Source organism: Antedon mediterranea, chromosome 9 (assembly GCF_964355755.1).
Source record: "Antedon mediterranea chromosome 9, ecAntMedi1.1, whole genome shotgun sequence".
In the NCBI taxonomy this organism is placed as follows: Eukaryota; Metazoa; Echinodermata; class Crinoidea; order Comatulida; family Antedonidae; genus Antedon; species Antedon mediterranea.
Window position 1 is genome coordinate 22,319,543 of NC_092678.1, and position 25,111 is coordinate 22,344,653.

General features: G+C 31.6%; 1 protein-coding gene across 1 annotated transcript; it reads left to right on the forward strand.

The window, feature by feature from the left end:
* The first annotated feature begins 44 nt into the window (after positions 1-44).
* Positions 45-17,132, forward strand: LOC140058655 (uncharacterized). Its single transcript, XM_072104346.1, has 12 exons — positions 45-191; positions 654-738; positions 963-1,042; positions 4,819-4,910; positions 5,692-5,800; positions 6,932-7,110; positions 8,324-8,439; positions 8,974-9,107; positions 9,433-9,501; positions 11,166-11,411; positions 16,168-16,362; positions 16,721-17,132. The coding sequence occupies exons 1-12, from the start codon at positions 177-179 to the stop codon at positions 16,823-16,825; spliced, it is 1,425 nt and encodes a 474-aa protein (XP_071960447.1). The 5' UTR covers positions 45-176; the 3' UTR covers positions 16,826-17,132.
* The last annotated feature ends 7,979 nt before the right edge of the window (positions 17,133-25,111 follow it).

Sequence of the window (25,111 nt, forward strand, 5' to 3'; positions counted from 1 at the left end):
AAGTGCAATATAAATAATATAAAGCTGAGCGAAAACAGCATAAAGTTAAATTAAGATGATTTCCTGGAAATTATTACGCATGCGTAACCGCCAAGTTTGAAAATCCAAACAACGTTTTTGGAAGTTGTTTTATTTCTTGATGTATTTGCTAATATTATAAGAATAAAATTACAAAAATGGCTAGTGTTTTAGTAAGTAATGTTTAGAGAATTCAGTGTAGCAAACAGGCACACTGTCATGCTTTTGTTTAGCATGAATTTATGGAGTTTATTAGGCTAGGCCGGACTAGCAGAGACAGCAGCAGCAGACAGAGAGAGAGAAAGACTAGAGACTAGATAGATTAGAGAGGCCTGCCTGTCTGTAGTACCGTGCGTAGCGTAGTAATTGTAGGAGGGCCTAGCTAGGCTAGATAGAGAGAGAGAGAGTTGTTACTAGACTGCCCCGAATTCATTCATCCCACCATGCATTGTCATTTGTGTCATTGCATATTGAGATAAACCTAAATAAAAAAATGCAATTATTTTTAGATTTAATTTAAAGAAAGGTAAAGTAGGCCTAGCCTACTAGCTAGCTAGGCCTAGTTTACTTGTGCATTATGATTAGCTTTCAAATGTTTTATGAAAAAAATCCTTAATTAAATATATATTTTTTAGGAGGATCCAACGATGGAAAGACATTTTAAAGGTCATCGTGACACCATAACAAGCGTGGACTTTAATCCAAATATGAAACAATTAGGTAAGTAATAAAGTAAGGTATTAATATACTTTGCAGTTTTATGCCATATTCTGCCAAATCCTTGACTAAAATATCCTCAACAAATCCCCTAGCTGCTGCCATGTTTTAATAATGCCAGAATAAGTAAATAAAAATAAACGCATAACCCATCCATACCAATTCTTACTAGCCAGCTAAATACTGTACCAACACAGTTTTGAACAATTTTATTTACATTTCCATAGCTTCTGGTTCAATGGATTCATGTCTTATGGTCTGGAACTTTAAACAACAAATGAGAGCTTACAGATTTGTTGGTCACAAGGTATTTATAAATTTTAACAAATTATTTGTATTATATATTTGTATTAATCCAAAGGCAAAATACTTTTTAAAAAAAGACGATGCCGTGGGTATCAGTGGCTGGATCTCAATAAAGATACAAAAAAAAAAGCGAAAAGCTAAACCAAATCGATAAAGTAAAACAGCCAGAAAAGTTAGCAGAGCTTTCAGGCAATATTTGTCTTTTTATACACCTCCTGTGTGTTAATATGGGCTATGAAGTCTTGTTCTCACAAATGATTTAATTGAACTAATGAACAGTGTGTGCAAAATCATGAGTACCCCCTCTATTTTTGCCTTTTACTTTATAAATAGAAAGAGAGTTTGTATTTTTGTTCATTTTACACATGTTTAAACTATTGCAAGCATCCATAGACTAGTCATGGGGTATCAAAATTACTGGAATTGTACTAACACATTTTTAAGGTACATTTAAAGACTACCTTGGGGTGGGTAACTTGTACAAGTGCTACCAGTTTATTACAATTTTAAATCTACTCTTTATAACTTAATATTGTCTATTGAAGAAGAAAAAACCTCGACAATATGTCCTGCCATTATGCATTTTGGTTTACCTCTATGTGACTTGTCATTAAAACGTTTTCTTTTAGAACTCCACAGTAGGCAAATCCTATTTTATGCCTATAGTATACTGTGGTCCTTCACACTACACTGAATGTTGTACAGTATAATAATGTAATAATTATTAAACCTTCACATGCTAAATCTAGAATTGAAAGGTCTATCGGAAACTAGCGCCATAAGCATGGAACCAATGTTAGTATTATATAGCTGCATAATGGCGCCAACGCCTAGGACAGTTTATTCATTTAGGTCCTGTATCCTCTTAAAAAGTTCAATGTCGTCTTTCCAACACTAAAATCCATGATTCATGTTTACAAACTTACTGCTAATTTATACTCTTCTCATTACGGTTCGACTCCGTAATTAACACGCTTCGCGATGTAGATCATGGTCGTAGGCTGACTGGTGCCGGCCCGATACACTTGTCACATCCCGGAAAAGATATTTAAAAAGGATGCAAAATTGAAATCATATTCAGACTCTATTTCGAGACATTTTTATCGCCATCCTTGGTTATTGATTATCTCTCTTTCATTGATAAGGTTGCATAAATTAAATTTCTAACTCGAAAGTAAAAATGAATGGACAGGGATACTTTAGCTACTGGAATAGAGTAAACCTTGTGTTGGCCCTCCATCCCATTGTGTCTCTAGTGTGAACCAACCTTTAGGCAGTTTTACCTCCTGTTTAGCGACGTAATTCTAACTTTTAAGCTTTAAGATTTTTGTTTGCATTTTATATCCATTTTTTTAAATGTGTTATGAATAGATTAGGTATATGAATACATTATTTATAGATTGTAAACATTCAATTTCTATTTTGGTTGGAATCAATGTAGTACACAGCATGTAATTAAAGTACTTTCAAGATAAATTTTTAAATTGAGAAAATCAAATGTCAAAGATCAAGCATACAATTTCTATTTTTAAATTTATAATTTTAAACAGTTTTTGATTATGAACATCCTATCCTAAAAATTAATGTCATAAAATAATTCTATTTTCATATTCAATTTAATTTTAAAGTTTAGTTGTCCATTTATAGACTGTTGAAGTGAAAGCATTTTCCGTTCAATTTTAGATTTTAAACATCCTACCCTAAAAAGAATGTCTTAAATTACAAGTAATTATAATTAATTAATTTTTAATTAACGAAGAATGCCATTAATTATAAAAGTGGCAGAAAGTTTCACTTTTCATAAAAATGTCTAATTTGGGCAATATTTTAATTTGAAGTCAAGAATGACTTTAATTAATGATTAATTCAAACCACTACTTTCTTTGATAAAAATACTTTATCAACGCAGCGTAGAATGATTTTAATTTGTTAAAATGTATGCTGGAAGTGATCTATTTTGATTCGTTTCCGTTCGCGATCTCAAAATATAGCGGTTACCTACCTCGTAGGAACTCGGTACTGCTGAGTACTGAACTCGAATTACTCAGACGTTTCCGTAAAATGATTTGTACAAAAAACGCGTAATAAATTAATCACTTCCACGTTGTTTAATTAGATTGGAGACTGTTAGTAGCTCCTGTAGACAAGTTCTGTATCCTTGCTTATAGCTGTGTTAAGCTATGTCTACACTACTATATCAAACTAGTTTGACAAAAAACGTGTGATGTGTCCAAATATGATAGTTATATGCCCAAATATGGTAGTGATGACATCACCGTGTCCATATATGAGCACATCATATTTCACATAAAGTTTGATAGTGTAGACAGAGCTTAAGTCTGATTTTATTTTGAAAATGCATTTAAATACATTAGTACTTCGAACTTTATGACAAAAAGCAATTATAATATTATACAGTATATTATTATATAAAAGCATATACAGTAGTATGACTCTATGAGCACATCACATTTTTTTGTCGCATAAAGTTTGATAGTGTAGACAGAGCTTTACTCTTGCTAGTGGGAAAACAACCAAATATAAATCCACTCTTTCAATTTGGAAATGATATGTATTTTTAGTATGCGTGTTGTGTAGGATGATTGTTTTGACAGGTTGTTGGATTTTGGATAGAATTTAGACTCACTGATTTTGTATGACAGTGCTTTGGCATTCAAAGTGCTAATGTGTCATTGTCTAATACTGTACTTGGCTACTGGGCTTGTGTACAGCTACAAGGCTATCATTAATCAAGACAATTGTTGAAAGTAGTGTTTCTGTATACTGCAAACAGCTTTATGTCCCATCTCCAAAGGACGAGGCTATTATAATAATTTAAAATTCTTGCTTATTTAACTGTAAGGATTCTTCTTTCTTAATTCTTTATTTCTATTCATCAAGTACACAATCATAAACATACAGTACATTAAATAAACATCATACATACAATACAAAGAGAAAAAAAAAAGAATGGAAGTGGGGAATCTCAGAAGCATACTATGGCTTTACAAGTAGAAACTCCTGCTACAAAAATCTCTGTCTCACAATTCCTGGTCATTTATACTGACCACTGGCTGGTTACACAGTATGTATTGCACCTTTGTCCTGTATTCATGTTGTTTGTGATATATCATGATTGACCGGTAAACAAGTTTTGTTCTTAGGGTCATCCACACCAATCAATCAATCAATCATTTATTTTCTTCAAATTAAAACAGTACACTAAATGGTGTAAAGAAAGGTAATTAAATTGAAGAAGGCATGTTCAAAAAAAGCTTGTGACAGACATGCCTAAACAAAGATGAGATTTAAACTACACAGAAAAAGAAAGAAAAAAAAAGAAATAACAAAATATAAATTTACATAACATGGGTTTAACTAAATATGAAAATAACTAAAAAAATAATTTTGGTATAAATTAAGAACTGTTCGTCTTCTTGTTACTCATCATTATAATTATTATCATAAAATTTAATATATTGAAAATTAATACTTGGGAATCTTTATTATGAATTTGAAATGGTGGTGAATAATTAGTAGTATTCTTCTGTTGATAAATTGTAGAGATGTTGGTTTTCACATTTGACCACATTAAAACAATTTTTATGTAGCAAAAAGGTAAACTTTACTACAATCGCTTTTTAATGTAACTAAGACATATATAATTTCATTTGATTCCATGTACAATACTTTTAAATTATATATATTTGTTTTAATTGTAATGTACATTATTTTTATATTTAAATGTTATTTTATGTTTTATTTTAAAATTTTTAGGATGCTGTTCTATCAGTGAACTTTTCTCCGTCTGGTCATCTGGTTGCTTCAGCTTCCAGGGATAAAACTGTTAGATTATGGATTCCCAGTGTGTAAGTACTTTTCTGAGACTCTTTACTCGACCGCACTTTTGTGAAATGCTGTTTTTATCAAACAACTACGCGGTTACTGTCACTTCGTGGCATCCCACAACTTGTAAACTATCATAGTAAAAGTTAGTTGTACAAAATACACTATTGTTCGACAACCACATTGACGTAGTCGCTTTAAAAGCAGCTCACAATGTCATGTGACATGGTTCAATGTTTGAGTGAATGTTCACATCAACTTGCAGTGGAATTTTAGATTAACAATGACACACGAATGATCCAATTTATAAGATCAATGATCCTTTCTAATCCTACTTAAACATTATTAATTCTTTTAATCCCATCTTGGGATTTTTAAAATAACATTTACTGTAAACATTTCTTTTTTAGATTTAAAGCATTAGATGTTGTATCATTCACCCATAGAAAAGAAATGTTTTGTTTTTATTTGCATTTACTAATAAATAAGTAAATACTATCAAAACAGTGGTATGTTTGTTGGCTGATTTTACGAAAAAATTGTTACCAAAGAAAAAGAAAAAAATCTAAAAGAGAAAAAATAAAAATTACACTATCAAACTAGTTTGGCAAAAAAGTGTGATGTGCCCAAATGGTAGTGATATGCCAAAATTTGGTAGTGATATATCATCATCATGTCCTTACAGTATATGGGCACATCAAATTTTTTGCCACATAAAGTTTGATAGTGTAGACAGAGCTTTAAATAAAAGTATGGCACAAAATATTAAAAACAGGACTTCAATACTATGATTTGTTTTTTTAGTAAGGGTGAATCAACTGTGTTCAAGGCCCACACCGCGACCGTACGTAGTGTCGAGTTCTCAAATTGCGGCCAGTACTTGGTCAGTGCTTCCGATGACAAGACTGTTAAGGTTTGTGTAATAAGTGTTGGTTAACATGTAATTGGTCAATTTATAATTAACCTGTCCCCTTTCTCTGATTTGAACACATCCGCAATGTGACATCCCCCTAGTTTTGATTTGTCACTTTTGGTTCCTTCCTTATTCTCAAGGTTAGGCTATGTGATTCAGCGTTGATTAATCATTGGTAATATTCCACTTTCTTTTTCATAAACCCACCCAATGTGTAGAGGTAACAGGATTTATAAGAACACTTTTGAAATTGTCAAAAATTGTCAAGAAGAGCAAGGTTTCTTAAGCTCTGTTTACACTATCAAACTTTATTCCCATATGTAAACATGATGATGTCATATCACTACCATATTTAGGCACATCACATTTTCACATTGTCGAACTAGTTTGATAGTGTGAACAGAGCTTTAGATCTAAGGGAAGACGAAAGTTGTTCAGAATCTAGAAAAGAGTTAAGATTGAAAAAAACAGTCCGAGCAAACGGTGGCCTGAAAAAAAGATAATCCTTATTTTTCTGCCATTGTTAAATTCTCTTAGAAATATAATTATTGAAAATATAATTTATGAGCTCTGGAATGTCATATTTTTAGCTATATCAAATATTTTGACATCTCACAGTGAGTTGGCTGACTATTGGGCCAGATTTCGTTTAATTCTTGTTCCTGTGGAAACGGAACAAGCTTTTAATTATTAGCTTAATTAATAATTACTCATCATATTAAATTAATTAGTTGAATTATCGAGTCATGTAAATGGGTACTTCTTTATATTTTGATCGATTGATTGCTTTATTGATTAATTTGCTGTTACATTACCATACACATACTGTAGAGCAATTACATTGCCTTCAATCACATCAGCTTTCCTTTTCAATTCATGTATACATACACTATACATCTACAGTATTGTGTTAAATGAACAAGTTGCTGTATGTTTGAATATTGGGGACACATCTATCATATGAAAAGGTCCCAAAGATGTCCCCTTTATAAATAGAGGTTTATTTATTATTTAATTTTTCTGATCCATTATAATTTTGGTTATTATTATAATATATCTTGCATGTCCTTAATTTTTTTGGGGGAAAACAAACTAAAAAAAACTTTTTTTTACAAAAATTGTAACTTTTAGATATGGACAGTTCACAGACAGAAGTTTCAGTTTTCGTTAAGCCAACATATGAATTGGGTTCGCTGCGCAAAGTGGTCTCCTGACGGCCGATTGATCGTTTCAGGAAGTGATGATAAAACCGTCAAAATTTGGGATAAGGCCTCTAAGGAGTGTATCCACACTTTCTTTGAACATGGAGGGTAAGCATTGATTGATATTATTTTATTTTCACATCATCCAACAGCAAGAACACAACTGACCAATTACAGAATGGGAAACCCAATTACTTTCTAAACCAAATCTCATATGGTGTTAATATGTTGGCACTGTATTGGCTGTCAGAAAAATCCTGGAACTATGGCATGATTTGAACAAAGGAACCTGGATTTTGTAAGCTAGCACCAAGCCACAGTGCCACTGAATACTGTATTTGCGAATATCCATGCCATTTTATATGTACTCATCCTAGTCAATTATTACTACATTCATCGTATACTAGAATCCAGTTGTATGACCTGCGACAGAAATACTATTTTCATGATGATGTTATACCACTACCATATTCGAGCATATCACTACCATATTCGGGCAAATAACTACCATATTCGGGCATATTACTACCATATTCGGGAATATTACTACCATATTTGGGCAAATCACTACCATATTCAGGCATATTACTACCATATTTGGGCATATCACTACCATATTCGGGCAAATCACTACCATATTCGGGCATATCACTACCATATTCGGGCATATCACTACCATATTCGGGTATATCACTACCATATTCGGGCATATCACTACATATTCGGGCATATCACTACCATATTCGGGCATATTACTACCATATTTGGGCACAACACTTTTTTGTCAAACTAGTTACTCTTCTATATTTTATTGTTAGTTGTACAGTAATTTAGATTAGCTAAATTAAGCAACAAATCATTCTGCCATGTCTGTCAGTTTTCATGTTGGTCACAGGTCGTTTTTTTTTTTACTTTTTCTGCGAAAATTACGTCAAAGCCTGAATGGATTAGTCTTTATTACCTCATTAAATTAACACCTGCGGAAAAAAAAGTTTACAAGTGGGCCTAAATAAATAGACAGAATGCTGATTGTTACTGACCGTATGTTATATAATTAACGAATTACAAAGATTATAAATCTTTAACCTGTAGCTTATTCTCATAAATAACATTATGTCACCAGAAAAAATAATATTGTTTTATTGTATAATAAATATAATTAGTGTTTAAAAGATGATTATATAACCTTTTTATAACAAGTTAATGACTTAAGAAAAGGTTAAATTTAGTGTATCGAATATTTTAAAACACTTTTAAAAATGGAAAAATTATTATATACATAATCATGAATACATTATCAAAAATGTTTACATTTGTTTAGGTTTGTGAACTGTGTAGCTTTTCATCCTAGTGGTACATGTATAGCGGCCGGAGGCACTGATAACACGGTTAAAGTTTGGGATATCCGTATGAACAAGTTACTGCAACATTATCAAGGTAAGGCAACATGTCAAAATGATTTTACTGCAGTAACTATTGTAATAATGTATGATTTTTGTTTGTTTTAATGTAAAATAAATTACAAAAAAAGCCTGATTTTGTACTCGTAAACATTAAACAAACAGTAAACTGCACAACAATGTATTGCAATGCAAAATATATAAATATGAATTTAATTGTTTTGTAAGAGCAGACTTAAATATTGAAAAACACTCATTTTGTGTGTCATCTTGCTAATCTTTGTATCTGTTTATCTTTCCAATTTTATCATGTGTACAAATCATCATTACCATTGACGTATTTAATTCTTGGTTTTAGAGATTATCGTTTATTTATAAAATGGTGTTATTATTTTTCTGTTTTTTAATACGCATGACCTAATTTAATGACACATGTATTATGTGTGATCACAATTTAAACTCTTAAAAGTCATGTTGAATGAATGCTATGTTAGTTTTTAGTTTGACCTTTTTTATTTTCTACCATCTCTTTCAATGGTTGTAAAATTAAATCTCTCAATTTTATTTTCAGTTCACAGTGGCGCTATAAATAGTGTATCATTTCATCCCACTGGTAACTATCTTCTCTCTGCTTCAAATGACTCCACGCTCAAAGTATTGGATCTGTTGGAAGGCCGTCTGTTCTATACTTTACATGGACACCAGGTAAGAGTAGTATAGCTCATATCACCTGTAACAGTACTCGTAATTTATACCTATGCCAGACTGGCGAGAGGTCATGAGGTCAATCGTTTGTGTTTCTATATTAGTTAGTTAGCAGGATTACTCAACAAGTTAAGCGTGGTTCCCACTTGCATTACGTTCTAGTGGGAAGCTTTATTGCCTGATTATCATAAGACTTTAAAAGGATGGTTTCATAGCCGTACTGATATGCCATCATCATGTCCATATTTGGGAACATCATATTTTGTTGTCACATAAAGCTTGATGGTGTAGTATGATACCACCATTGTTGTGTCTGATATTACAGGGAGCAGCTACCGCAGCATCATTCTCAAGAACTGGAGATTACTTTGCATCAGGAGGAGCTGATGAACAAGTAGGTATACTAATTGTTACAGGACCGTTTTACAAGTCTCAATTCACATTATAACTACTGACCCTATCATAATATAAATCAGTATAAATACGAAAGAACCTCTCATATTGGGACACCCCTATTAAAGGGACACTTTCTATGAAACGAATGAAGGGCATGTCATGTCCAACATTCTGTTCAATCCTTATTAATATTAAAGGGACACTTTAAAGTGAATGAGGGACATGTCTGTTCCAACACTACAGTATGGCCAATCCTTATTAAAGGGACACTTTGTTGGGTACCTAAGGTGTAGGCCTCTTATCAGAGAATCAACTCTGCAACAGTAATGCTCAGTAAATGTTCACTTTATTGTTACAGTAGTATATTTATAACATTTATATTTAAATACTTTATTCAATAGAATTAGTTTAAATGGATTATTTTCCTGCAATGTTTTCTGTGTGCCTAAACTATTTTTATAAATGTTATACAAAGCAGGGATTTAACCGTAAAACAAAAGTGAAACCCACACACAAACATCTTGCATTGATGTACGTGTGCGGACACGCCTGCCAACAATATCTATATTTGTACATTTTTAAAATTAAAACTCATTAATTAACTTCCTACAACTTGCATATGCCTGACCTCCAATTTTTGTTACTTAAAATTAGCTACTAAGTAATCAATATAGTATGATTTTTAAGAATTTGTAATTGAAATTGGCAATTCCAGCGATGCACCTAAATAAGAGAGAAATATAAAATACAAGCAACATATAAAAGAATAAGTATAAGGAAATAAAATATAGAGGTCAAAATAAATACTTGGATAAATTCATGGTTTTTATATTTCCTACAGTACAAGATTCAAGATTCAATTTATTGTCACATATAACATACATTATATTGTTTTCCTGAGCTTAGACACAATACAATTTACAACACAATTAAATACAATATGCATTTCCCAAAGAAATTAAAGATGTATTGTCCCTTTGACTAATTCCAAAAAAAATAAAAAAGATTTCGACAAAAAGTGGATCTTTTTGAAGCATCATATCAATAGTTATTAACTTTCACCAAAAATTAGTCGGAAAAAAAATCATTTAACTGAAATACAGACATCATGCATAATGTATACTCATGGTTTGAAATCTTTGTTTACTTTCGTTCACAACGATTTTACAGACCAAATGTATTCAAATTAATTTACCTGTTAATTACGTAAACTTGTTGTTTTTGGCTCGAATTTTTGACTTAAAGTGAATAACTTTAATATTACTTTACTTTACAATTTAAATTTAGAATATTTTGACCTTCATTTTTTTCTGTTTCAAGGGACAATACATCTTCAAACATTTTATGTCCAATTACTAACAAATTTGTACACAACTAATAAACTGTAACAATAATATTATTGTGATCAATCTTATAAATTATATGAAATAATTTGTATACTAGAGTTTTTTTCATCCGCGAAACGTTTTTTTTTTTCGTACGCAAAAATGTTTCAAAAAGTACTATTAAACGATCGTTTAATAGTGCGTACTATTGCACGCCATGTGACCCACAATCGTCCAATCAAGTGACAGGAATTTAGTTAGGTGTTATATAATAATAATAATAATATGAACGTTTTAAAGTATATAGTATTGCAAATTATGTTATGTTTATTTTAAGGTAATGGTCTGGAAAACAAACTTTGATCAGATTGACTACCATGAGGTCTTAGAATCGCACAAAGCACGCACTCAGGGACAGACAGCACCACCACATATACACGACATCCATCCACGGTCACCACTGTACCGCTCTACAACCACGCAGAATCCGACAGATGTGAATGCGAGTAGAGGGCCTAAGAATATGTCTGTAGGAACTCCTAATGTTACTAATATAGGACCGGCGCTGTTTTCCCAACCTCAGGTGTGTAGGCCTACTCTATTTTTTTATTAAACCTGTTTTTCACTAGGTGAATGTATTTTATTATGTATTCTCCCAAAAAAATTGTGTTACCCTATTATTTTCCACTACAGAGCATAGTGCTACAATTTTTATGTGAGTGCTTAGTTGCGCAAATGTTTGGTACGCAAAAATCGAAACTTCTCAAACTACTAATTTTGTTGAAACAAAAAACTTTAACAAATTATTTTAGTTGATTTTTTTTTATAGTGGTGATTTTGAGATTTTGTTTCATTGTGAGTTCACTCTCTAGTTTATTATATAACATCTTTATCTATGAATTTTGATTACATTGTGAGTTCACTCTCTAGTTTATTATATAGCATATTAATTATCTAAGAATTTTAATTACATTGTGAGTTCACTCTCTAGTTTATTATATAACATCTTTATCTATGAATTTTGATTACATTGTGAGTTCACTCTCTAATTATAGCATATTTATCTATGAATTTTGATTACATTGTGAGTTCACTCTCTAGTTTATTATATAGCATCTTTATCTATGAATTTTGATTACATTGTGAGTTCACTCTCTAGTTTATTATATAACATCTTTATCTATGAATTTTGATTACATTGTGAGTTCACTCTCTAGTTTATAATATAGCATCTTTATCTATGAATTTTGATTACATTGTGAGTTCACTCTCTAGTTTATTATATAACATCTTTATCTATGAATTTTGATTACATTGTGAGTTCACTCTCTAGTTTATAATATAGCATATTTATCTATGAATTTTGATTACATTGTGAGTTCACTCTCTAGTTTATTATATAGCATATTTATCTATGAATTTTGATTACATTGTGAGTTCACTCTCTAGTTTATTATATAACATCTTTATCTATGAATTTTGATTACATTGTGAGTTCACTCTCTAGTTTATTATATAGCATCTTTATCTATGAATTTTGATTACATTGGGAGTTCACTCTCTAGTTTATTATATAGCATCTTTATCTATGAATTTTGATTACATTGTGAGTTCACTCTCTAGTTCATTATATAACATCTTTATCTATGAATTTTGATTACATTGTGAGTTCACTCTCTAGTTTATTATATAACATCTTTATCTATGAATTTTGATTACATTGTGAGTTCACTCTCTAGTTTATTATAATAGCATCTTTATCTATGAATTTTGATTACATTGTGAGTTCACTCTCTAGTTTATTATATAGCATCTTTATCTATGAATTTTGATTACATTGTGAGTTCACTCTCTAGTTTATTATATAGCATATTTATCTATGAATTTTGATTACATTGTGAGTTCACTCTCTAGTTTATTATATAGCATCTTTATCTATGAATTTTGATTACATTGTGAGTTCACTCTCTAGTTTATTATATAACATCTTTATCTATGAATTTTGATTACATTGTGAGTTCACTCTCTAGTTTATAATATAGCATATTTATCTATGAATTTTGATTACATTGTGAGTTCACTCTCTAGTTTATTATATAACATCTTTATCTATGAATTTTGATTACATTGCGAGTTCAGTCTCTAGTTTATTATATAACATCTTTATCTATGAATTTTGATTACATTGTGAGTTTGATCTCTAGTTTATTATAACCTCTTTGCCTTTAAATCATCTCTAATACTGTTGAGAATGAAATACCAAAGTAATTATTGATTGAAGAGTGAACAATGAGACATGGATGTTAAATGTGCATCCAATGATATACTTTTAGCATAGTAGTAGTAATCCCAGCCAAGGGGTGATATTACAGCACATTAGCATAACTAGGCCGTAATGATTATAATCGTTATTGATTGGTCTACGCAAAATCCCGCAAGGTAAACTTAAATATACTAGACGACTATGTGTTGAAGACCTTGTGGCTACAACTAAGTACTTGGGGAAAACGTTGATCTGTTTTGCCCAAATCCACATTCGCAACTCATGTTTAACTTAAGTATGTTCTGTAATCAAGTTTCCTTTATATGCCTACCCATACTATCTGTTTTAATTTGACGCTTGTGTCTGTATTGTATTAATACTTTAACCAGATCGTTACTTTTAAGTCCTTTTTTATTCTAATTAGTGACCATATCAGTTTAGTTGTTGGTTTTCCTGTTCATTCTTACAAGTTTCTATAGCTTTTACCGAGATAGGCGCACTAGTCCTGATATGGCCGAAACTCAATTGGTTATAACCAATGTTTAAACCCTGGTTAGCGATGAGGCCGTCTCCCCATACTTAATTTTACGTTCTGCTGCTCTCACATTTTTAACTTGTTTTCAAGGAGTTTTTGGGCTTTGTATTTATTTCTTAAAGATGTATTGTCCCTTTGACTAATTCCAAAAAAAATAAAAAATAAAAGATTTCGTAAAAAAGGTGGGTCATTTTGAAGTATCATAATAGTTATTAACTATCACCAAAAATGTTTCGAAAAAAAAAAATTTTAACTGAAATACAGACGTTTTTTTGTTAAAAAAATAACTTCGACTTCCACTCCAGTCAAAGTTTTCAATCAAAACATATCCCATAATGAAACGCGCTTGTTTGGCTACTCTGTATGCATAATCATAAAACTTCCTCATGATCTGTGTGAAAATACCTTCTTAACCGTGACGAGTTGTAAACAATCCTAATTTAGCATATACATAATGCATACTCATGGTTTGAAATCTTTGTTTACTTTCGCTCGTGACGATTTTCCAGATGAAATGTAATCAAACTAATTTACCTGTTAATTACGTAAACTTGTTGTTTTTGGCTCAAATTTTCGACTTAAAGTGAATAACTTTAATATTACTTTGATATAGCCACTTTAAATTTAGAATATTTTGACCTTTTTTTTGTGTTTCAATGGACAATACATCTTTAAGATAACACTGTTCTTCCAAGAGACGAAACAAGAATAACTTAAAAACAACTTAAAACAACAAATTAAAAACTTATAAATTCATAACTAATGACCTTTAAATTGGTCACTGACATCTATTCATCACAAGTTATTTCTGTTATTAGTAAGATAATGGTTAGATCATGTGGTTAAAAAAACATATTTGTAATGTTTGAAAACTAATTTATTCTATTAGGCTGACCACACATCTCTACATCTGAAAGACTATTAAATTAACAAACTGCTTTTGATGAGACATTTGCCCACGTCTTATAACTTATAAGCCACCTAATAATTATATTAACATTTGTCAATTATTACGTTCGTACCACGCATTGTCTATTGTTAAAATAGCGTTGCTCATTATATCAAGCTTATTTGTGATTTCAATCACGTATCCGGTATTTACATGCCGAAATAACGGACTAATCAACCGCGTGCTTGCATGATCGTATATAAACATTAATTTAACTAATTCTGACGAATGTTGTTTTACCGTTTCTTTAATTAATCTTATTTATGGCTTCAACCATTTGTTATTGTCATTTAGGACATTGGCTTTTACAAATTCTATTTTTAAAATTGGTAATTATTTAGTACAATTAATTATGTAATGTTAAGAAGGAAAACACCAGAATATATATTATTTTTAGATTTCTACAAAATTCCAATTTGTAATGAAAAGTGCAAAAATATAATATTAGTAATTTTTATCAGAAAATGCAATATTTACATAATTGTTCTTTATTTAACCATAATGGAAATTACTATTACAAATATATTAGTAAGGATATAAGAAAAACTACTATAAAGCTCTGTCTACACTATCAAACTTTATGTTTAAAAAATATATGATGTGCCCATATAAATGGACATGATGATGTCATATCCCCACCATATTTGGGCACATCACACTTTTTTTGTCAAACTAGTTTGATAGTGCAGACAGAGCTTTAGAAATTCTCTCAATGAATTTATTATATTTTCTCTATCAGGTCGACAGTGAAATTATAAAATTGTTTGTAATTTATTTATTTCCGTAATTATTTGTTTGTTCCTGTACAAATGACTCATAAGTTAATTGACCTAACTGAATTAATTTACAAGCACCGCAGACAGACATCGTCTTCAAGTCTTGTGAGATCGCCTAAAGCATGGCAACAACATAACGTTTCAAAGAAAGTTAAATATAGGTATTAAAGTGTGCTCTATAGTATATTTAGATAGCGATGTTGTTTGCCTAATGTATGCGACATTGTGGCTACGTATTACATCATGAAAAAAAAAGATATTCCATGTCAAGTCTTCTAATTTTAACAACTTGCTAACAGCATTATTTTTTAAGTAATTTTAAATTCCATTTTTTACATGTATTGGTAACCAACCTTTTTCATTCTTAGTTTTTTACCCGCGTAAGCTAGTTTCTACCAGTGAAGAGTAAAATTTCACCCTTCCCTGGTTCCTATCAAGGCAATCTAACAACAGGACACTGAGCTCGCCTTGCTAAAATATGAACTTATAAACATCCTTTGATCTTATGTCTGGCTGCGACAAATACCAACAGTACTGTACATATTTTCCGTGGCACGCGGTGTCTATTAAAGGGTGTAAACGATTGTGTCGCAGCCACAGATAAACCCTTTGATCTCTGAGGCTCAGCATTCTGTTAATAGATTGTCTTGTTCCTACCCACTAAAGTTATCGATTACTGTGCCCATTAAATCTTGATTGTACTGGCTAAATAAGTTCCATTCTAACATTCAATTTTTACATTCCATTCTATTGTTCCATTTTAATTAAATGTTCCATTTTAATGTTCCATTTTAACGTTCCATTCTATCTTTTTAGACGGACAAACCATCACTTTCAATGTTTGGCATTACGTCTGCTGATCAGGAGAGCAGAGGATTAGAGGGAAGAGGTCATCCAGATACATCAATGATTCAAGGATCTGCTACGGCACCTCTGGAAGTAAAAGAGATGCCACCAGGACTTTCCAAAACTCTGGAGACTATCGTTGGCCAGTTGGACGTTCTGACACAGGTTTGATAAAATTATGACATATAAAATTTAACATAACACAACATACTATACATAAGTAATGAGAATATACAATGATTAATGGGATAAATATGTTTTTATGGGAAAAGTAATAAACAAAATTCAGAACTGTATTTAACTTGAAACATATATTAGGTCAGGTCATCTTTAATGTGTATGTGTTTATATAGAGCATTCCACAAATAATGTTGTCTGAATGCGCTGTGGACTTACACTTTTCAACAATATTCTTCTCACTTAAGGGTCCCGTCATGTCAGTGCTGCCAGTGTCCAGAGAGTTGACTAAACTCATATGATTATGTGTTTATATGGTTTTATTTATTTTTGTTTGTCTTTACAGACTGTTAACATTCTTGAGCAGCGGCTGACCATGTCCGAGGACAAACTCCGGGAAGTGCTGGACAACCAACAGAAGATCACTCTACAAGTACGGCCAACAGAATGAGAAACTTCTTGTTTTTACCGCTGCCATTACAATATGCTGGAGTTTCAAGGACCAACTTGTCTTTGCATTATCACGGTGGTTAACATCAAAATAAGGAGATTTTATTGGAGCCAAGTGGTTTTTCTGAAAGTTTGTAAGACTCAATTATTATTTCACCTGTTATTGTAATATGTTTATTGTCTCGCACAATTCTCTGTAATGTCTCACCACTATGTAAATGTCTATTATCTTAGACAAATTCTATAATACGGTGTCACATATCATCACATGTGCTGCCTTTATTTTTCTAGGTTAGGTTTATGACCTATTATACATATGTGATACTATATTACAAAATTTTCCTGATACTTGTGTTAAATTATTCAATTTATTCAAAAAAGCACTTACATTAAAAGTTCAAAACAAAGGAAAAACAATATACAAAGCTGAAACAATTTAAGCTTAGATCAACGCCCACAATTGATAATTGATATAGTCAGTCATTAAATTCCAAGTGCGGGATCTCTTTCGAGTACAGTTGTAACAGTGTCAAAGACACTGTGGTAATATGTGACACTGAATTACAGGAGCTGCCTATGATACTGTACAAATTATAGGTATATGACACTGTATTACAGGAGCTTTCTATGATACTGTACAAATTATAGATATGTGACGCTGTATTACAGGAGCTACCTATGATACTTGGATTCAATTATAGACATGTGACACTGTATTATAGGAGCTGCCTATGATGCAGTACAGATTTTCGATATATCAGCTATATCGCTGATGATCAAACATTTTGTTTATATGTAAATGACATTCCCGTTGAAGCGTGCTGCAAGCAAATATGTAAAACATGAAGTTACTCCCACGTACAAAACACCTACATACTCTATTAATCTACTGTGTTCAGTAACAGTGAGCGTTATTTACTGCAGACTTGATTTATTGGCGTACCATACTTTGGACATTTAACATGTGTAATGGACACCTTTAACATTTCACACACGCTCTGCCCACATCGCCAGACATGTATGACAAGCCCAGCGGTCATTTATTTCAAATTGAGATATTATTATTATTTGTTATTTTTACTGTTGAACATTCATGTATTTTAAACATTATTTGTGTGCTCTTAACATTTCTAACTTTAGCTTTAAATATCAGAAAAAAATACCCACTTTGTTTTAAATCATTCCAGGTGGGGTTGGAATACAGAGCTAGCAAATAGTAGTATTAAAAACAATATAAAACATTCCATATTTACATTTCATAAATTTGATAAAATTACAATTTAGGAATGAACAATTATACCAACCCTTCTAAATATATTTGTGGGGTTTATTTTGTGACACCGTTTTTGGCCATCAGAAAAATCCTGGAGTGACAGAGATAGGAATTGAACCAATAACTTTGTGATTAGTAAGCATTCGTGTAAACCACCAAACTACAGTGCCACTAAATGCAAACTGACCTTTATTAACCATCCTTTAATTATAAATCTGTAAAAAATATCATAGCATCGACAATTAAGCTGTAGTCTTTAGGGAAACATTTCTATATTAATGATAACACCCACATCATCTAGACAGTATATAGCTGTTTTATTATTTATTAACTATCTTTCATAATAACAGTAACATGTTATTTGATAATTTACCCATTTATCTATCTATCTAAGGCTCCTTCTCTTTTCCTTCCCCCACCCCCACCCCCTCTATTTGGACATCTCTTATTAAAGAAACACTGTCCCATGAAACAAGAGGCAATATAACCCCTATTCAATGGAGGCTATTAGGGACCCCCTTTTTGGGGTCCTGAAGGTGTCCTCTTAAGCTTGGTTCCCACTAGAACGTAACGCAAGGACGTAAACGCAACGCAAGCGTTTTAACCAATGACAAGCGAAGTTATAGACAGTTGGCAATCAAAACCGAATAAGCCATCGCTTGTGATTGGTAAATTCACTTGCGTTGCGTTACGTCCTTGCGTTGCGTCGCTAGTGGGAACCACGCTTTAATAGAGGTTCTGCTGTAGTACTTTTAGTGCTGTAGTATTTTTATTGAAATTCATTAATTTACCCAACACATTCTTTATTTAGATATTTGTAAATATAATGTTAATATTGTAAATATAATAACTTTGATAAATGTTGTTTTTTTTTTCTATACTGTATTTTGAATAAAAATTGTACATATATATTTGATTTAGTATGAAAGGGTGCGACAAAATTAAGACACTATGCAAGCATTTACTGTAAACTATTTAAATAAAATATATAAATATTTGAGAAAGACTTCACTATAGATTTGATATAGCTGTGCTTGAGTATTATACGTACATTGCAGTAACTGTACATTTACAAAGAGGAAAATGACATTTGTTTTCTATCTCTATGATTGAATTTAAATTAGTTGTTAAGGTAATTTGTTTTTTATTATTAAATATTATTTTCTTTAAAATATTTATTATTTTGTATTTATTCGATTACATTATTCAATATTCGACAAAAAGTTCCGGAAATGTTTCATTTCAACAGTGTATTTTCTGGGTCGAAAAAATAAGTTTATTTGATTTTCAGATAAATTGTGATTTTCATTTTATGAATTCTTACACTACATATCCGTGTATAAGTGACAGATTCATAAATTCTAACAAGATGTACTTAAAACCATTGTTATCGCTAACAATTGTGGTTTTTGCATTTGTGGTTTTGTATGGATGCTTTCCTGGTAACGAAACGTAATGGAAGTGTTCCTCTCACACAACACTGCAATTTACACTTTGTTTTGTCTCTCTGTCTGAAGTAACCTTCCGTTTCTGTCTTTTAATTATTTTCTTAAATTGAATTCTGATTTTGAAAGAGTCAATTTCGTTCGTAACGGAAGTTCTCAGGCTATAATGTTTTGTGAGAAAAGTATTTTCTCCGAAGTATAAAAAAATAATTATTTTACCAAAAAAAAAGGTTTTTCATATTAACCAAAAACCAAAACAAGGGGGGGGGGGGGTTAGATTTTGAAATATTTATTTTTTTCGTTACAAAGGTTACATCATAATTGTAGAGTTCCCTGACATGATTTAACATGGTTATAGTTACAAAACATTTTTTTTTTGCGTTTATTTAATAATGCTGTTTTTTATTTTGACTTTTATTGTTAACGGAATTTATCGTCAGATATTAATATAATTAATGTGTTTTATTTAATATATGTGTCGTATACGCGAAACATTTCAGATTTTAAATCGATGAAAATGTCCTCAAAACAGGAAAGAGTCATTTTTTCTCTCCCCCGCCCCTTTCAACGAAATTGCATGGGAGCTGGATTATGATTATAAACTGTGGAGAGGGGATATTCGTTTCTCTTTCCCCCGGCATTTATAGAGGATTATTTATCGGAAGTGTATTTTAGATAAATAAATACGAATTTAGTGTATAATTTAGAAATTCTTTTTTCTATCGGAATTCACCTTCACATTACCCGGATCCTTCAGCGGTGGTCTGGGCTTATGTTTGTAAACATTAACTGTAGTGTAAATGAACAGTTTTCTACCGCCTACGTCACATATTTGGTTCCGTCATGAATTCAGAATTTGGCAAATAAATCGGCTGAACAAATATTTAGTTTTTTTCTAATAAACACATTTATTAAGATGTAATTTTTTTGTGTGATTTTTATGAGTGTGTTTCTTTTATTTTTATCGTCTGGTTTTACAAGAGAGAGATTTTATACAGTGTTTGTTTCTTGTGTAAAATAAATGGTAGTGATGATTTAGCTGTGTTCCAACACACTAAAGTTAAGCATGCATAAACTGACTCCTCATCCGAATTATTATATCAGAGTTAGATCCGACGTATGTGCTCATGTGATCGGTTAACGCTCTTTTTATACCTCGTGTTGTTAACTCCGACACTTCCAGTTTAACTCCGACACTTCCGATTTAACTCTGATACTTTCGATTTAACTCCGATACTTCCGATTTATCTCCGATACTTCCGATTTACCTCCGATACTTCCGATTTAACTTCGATACTTCCGATTTAACTCTGATACTTCCGATTTAACTTCGATAGGCCTACTTCCGATTTAACTCCGATATAAGAGGTGTATCCGATTTGGTACGTTATACCACACTAGAATGCAGAACAATTTATACCGATTGAAGCACTACCGTATTCAATTCCGGAATCGATTTTTTTTGGTGGCTACCTCGTGTCGTTATCTCCGATAAACTCGCGATACTTCCGAGTTTACTTCGATAAAATAAATATATCTGATGGGGTATCGTACGTTATACTACACACGTTTTAACGCAAACAAACATTACCGATATTGAAGCACTATTTAATTCCGGAATCGATTTTTATTTGTGACTGTGGTCATCGCGTCGAGTCGTTTTTGCGTTTTGTGTACACATTGTTAATTTGGCCTATGTGACACCTGTGTGGATAACCCGCCACCACAATGTAAAGTTTCTCAGAAATGTATGTAAAACCATAGTATAACTAGATCAGTATCGTCGACGACGACGACGACGAGGCCTCCTCCTCCTGGAGAAGTAGACCTTAATATTTATTTCCATGTGTAGGCCTACGCATGTGTATGTCTGTACTTTCAACGAAATTTATTATGCGATTTGTATCCAAAGAAAGAAATAAAGAAATGGATTTTCAATGTTCTTCGTGTTTTTTCCTTGTCACGTGGTTTTATTTTGAAAAGAAAATCGCCGTGCCAGCAGACTTTTTTCCTTCTTATTTTGCTATAAAGGAAATGCGCATTGCAAACATAATATTCTACGTAAGCATGCGGTATTAACCAACATACGATGCTAGCAGAGTCACATTTTACAAAAATAAAAAAAATACATTGTTTTGTGCTTCGTATCGTAGGCCTATCAAAAAGGAAGTGCGCACCGCCGGTCTACTACTATTTTACATGTATTTTAACCGAATACGTAGGCAGATCCCGTCACCTTACGTCAGCATTGATATAGGCCTGCCAAGTTGTGTTAATTAGTGCAGATTGTGGTAAAAACATTGCGATATTTGGGCTACGTACATGTTCTTTAACCGCAAGCAAATTAAACGTGGGCTACGATAAAATGTCAAGCAATAGTTGCATAAATCACAACAATATCTTGCTGAAAATAATTCATTGCCTTTTCTGTCTGTTTTATCATACTGATAATAATGTTATTTCATTTCATAATTTGATATAAAATAAAACATTACCGTTTTATGGTATATCCACCCCAAAAGTTATGGTAATTGAATTCAAAGCTGAAATCGCAAGAAAATTATTAATTTGACTGCCCACCACGTTAATTTATTCATGTTTTTTTCTTTATACTATCTACTTTGTACCGTTAGGCCTATATAGTAATTTTCAAATATGTTTAATACCCGATAGTTTTGACAAATTCTCCACTTTGAGTTTAGTATTGGATGTAATATATTTAAATCTACTTGCCCGTTTTTATTCAGTTAAATTTCTTTTTTGTTTGTTTTGTGTTACTTATTTTTGTAACTGTATTGTGAATGTTAGAACGCACCGTTTTATAAACGTGTGCCGGTGATCCAAAAGGGAGAAATGTAGGCCCAATGGTTCTTCTTATTAAAAAAATAATAATTTAATTTAGCTTAATACTGAAAATCCTATCGCCGCCTGCTTAAATAAAATTACACCTCTGTACAAGCGGTTTTATTTTAAAATATGTCCTTTATTATTAAATTATAATGAATAAGGAATGGTGTAGGCTCTATTTACACAATTGTAAAACCCCTATGGATTTCAACCAGATTTTACGGATTTTACAAATACTTTATCAGCGTAAACAAACCGAAATTAAATTATTTGTTTATTTGTGGTTGTGACGTACCGTAGTGAACATTTAATGCTTTCGCTTCCTGTGTATGACGTCATTTGCCCACATTTCAAATGTTGTAGGTTTTCCTAATCTTCTGTTTATTTACTTGTTATGAATGATTTTTCAATTGTAACACGTATTTGATTTTTATCTTGATTCTTAGTATAAATTCGTGTTACTGTTAGTTTTCATTATTTTTGTTTGTATTTATTGTATGTCTCATATTATAAGTTATTTTATTAGTATTTACTATTAGGCCTATTGATATTTTGTGCTCTAATCCTATTATATCAATTCGACCGGCAGAGGCATATCATTGTGTAAACCTCTGTCTACACTATCAAACTATGTGACAAAAAATGTGATGTGCTTATATATGGACATGATGATGTCATATCACTATACCATGTTTGGGTATATCACTCCCATATATGGGTACATCACCATTTTTGTCAAATAGTTTAATAGTGTAGACAGAGCTTAATTTAACACACGTTTGTTCATAACAATTACATATCTGAAGCGCGTCTACTTTTGATCAAAGACCATTTACCCTAATTTCAATCATTCCGAAAGAATTATATTATTACTTTATTCAAAAGTGTCATTTTTCCCCGCAAAAATTTCTTTTATTCTACCAAAATTGTTACAAAACGAGACAGATTGTCAAGTATTTTTTCGTGATACCAGAAATTAAGCCATGGTACTTATACCAAACTTATACCAGACATAAGTGGTGGATGGCGCTTTCCGTCAATAAAGCATAATTGAATTATGTCAATTAAATTGTGATTAAACAGTCCTAACTCTCGATATAGTGAAAAAATTAATAAATTATCGGTATCTGTTTCTCAATATGAACTTAAATTCAAAAATTCAATTCTCTTTTATTACGGTAATCCTTTCGGAAATTCATTTCTCGTTTTACAAATATATAAAAAATGTACAACAATATAAAAGGTAAAACATTTACAAAAACAAGAAGAGAACGTCACAAAATATGAGTAAACATTTAACAATAAAATAATAACAATAATATAGGCCCTATATAATTATTATTTATTTATTATAACTTAAATTAGGTAAACATTACAGGAATCTTATTTGTATAGAAAATACATAAATTGTGAAATAGAACCTATTTTAGTACGGTGCCCAATAGCACTTTATTTTTAAATGGAGATTTTTTTTGCGAATTACAATACTTTAAATGTTAAACCATTGGACTTGGATTGGATGTCCATGGTGAAACAAATTCTTATCGAGAGCCATCGTATTTAACCCATGGGCTTCTTTTCGAAGTTTGTTATATTTTGTTTAATCATGAATTATTCATTATTTCTGAGAGGTGGTCCAATAACCGTCACACCGAGTCTAAATTAATTTAGAATATTTTGAAGGAATCGGAAGTGTTTCGATTTCGCTTTCTCAAAACCCTTCGTAAATTATAGCGGTTGTTGAACCGGATTTCGGGTAATAATGAATTAATTGGTGTGAAAGTTTATAATTATAAAGATATTACAATGATAACATGATAAAATATATGTTGTTTGTTTATCCAGAATGTTTCAATAACTTGTTTGCCGTACCGAAAGTTTACGTCATATTTGGTACAATATACAAATCACATAAACTGGCTTTTCAATGAGGCCTAGCCCTAAAATGATGGAGTGGAGAAAGTCCCATCGGCGGCGCGGCACGATATATTATTCTGTCATATATAGGCCTAACAATTAATTAATAATTTCTACAAAGTACCACCATAATATATACAAAATGTACGCATTGTTTTACAACTTTAACCCAGGAAAGACCCTTTATGGCGGCGCGGGTCAATAGATTATTCTATCATATATACTATATAGGCCTAACAATTAATGAATAATTTCTACAAAGTACCACCATAATAATTACAAAATGTACGCTTTGTTTTACAACCCAAAGATCCTTTGACTCAAGACATTGAATCACAGCCGCACGGCGGATTAAATTCTTCTGGACAAGATGATAGATTGAAAAATATGAATGAATTAATTAGGCGGATATTAATTGTTAATGATCTTTTTGGCGCCAGAATACTCTTTGCGGTGAGAGACAAGGTCACATATACTCGCGCTATTCGCTGAAGTGTTAAGTTGTACTTTTTGTCCGAGTTCATCAGATTGACTCTATTATGATTTTGATCTGTAAAAAAATCACAAACTTTAATACAAAATCGTAAATTGAGGCTGAATAAAATCTGAAATTATTATTATATTATACCACAAAATTAACAAACTGTGAAATTAAATAAGGGCCTATATGATGCCTATCAAACGTATTTTAAACCTAGGCCTGTGAATTGGGCTGTATTTAAGCTTCACTAAGACGTGACGTAAGCGCACAGCGCAAGTAATTTTACCAATCACAAACGATGGATTATTCGAACTGTCGCTTGTC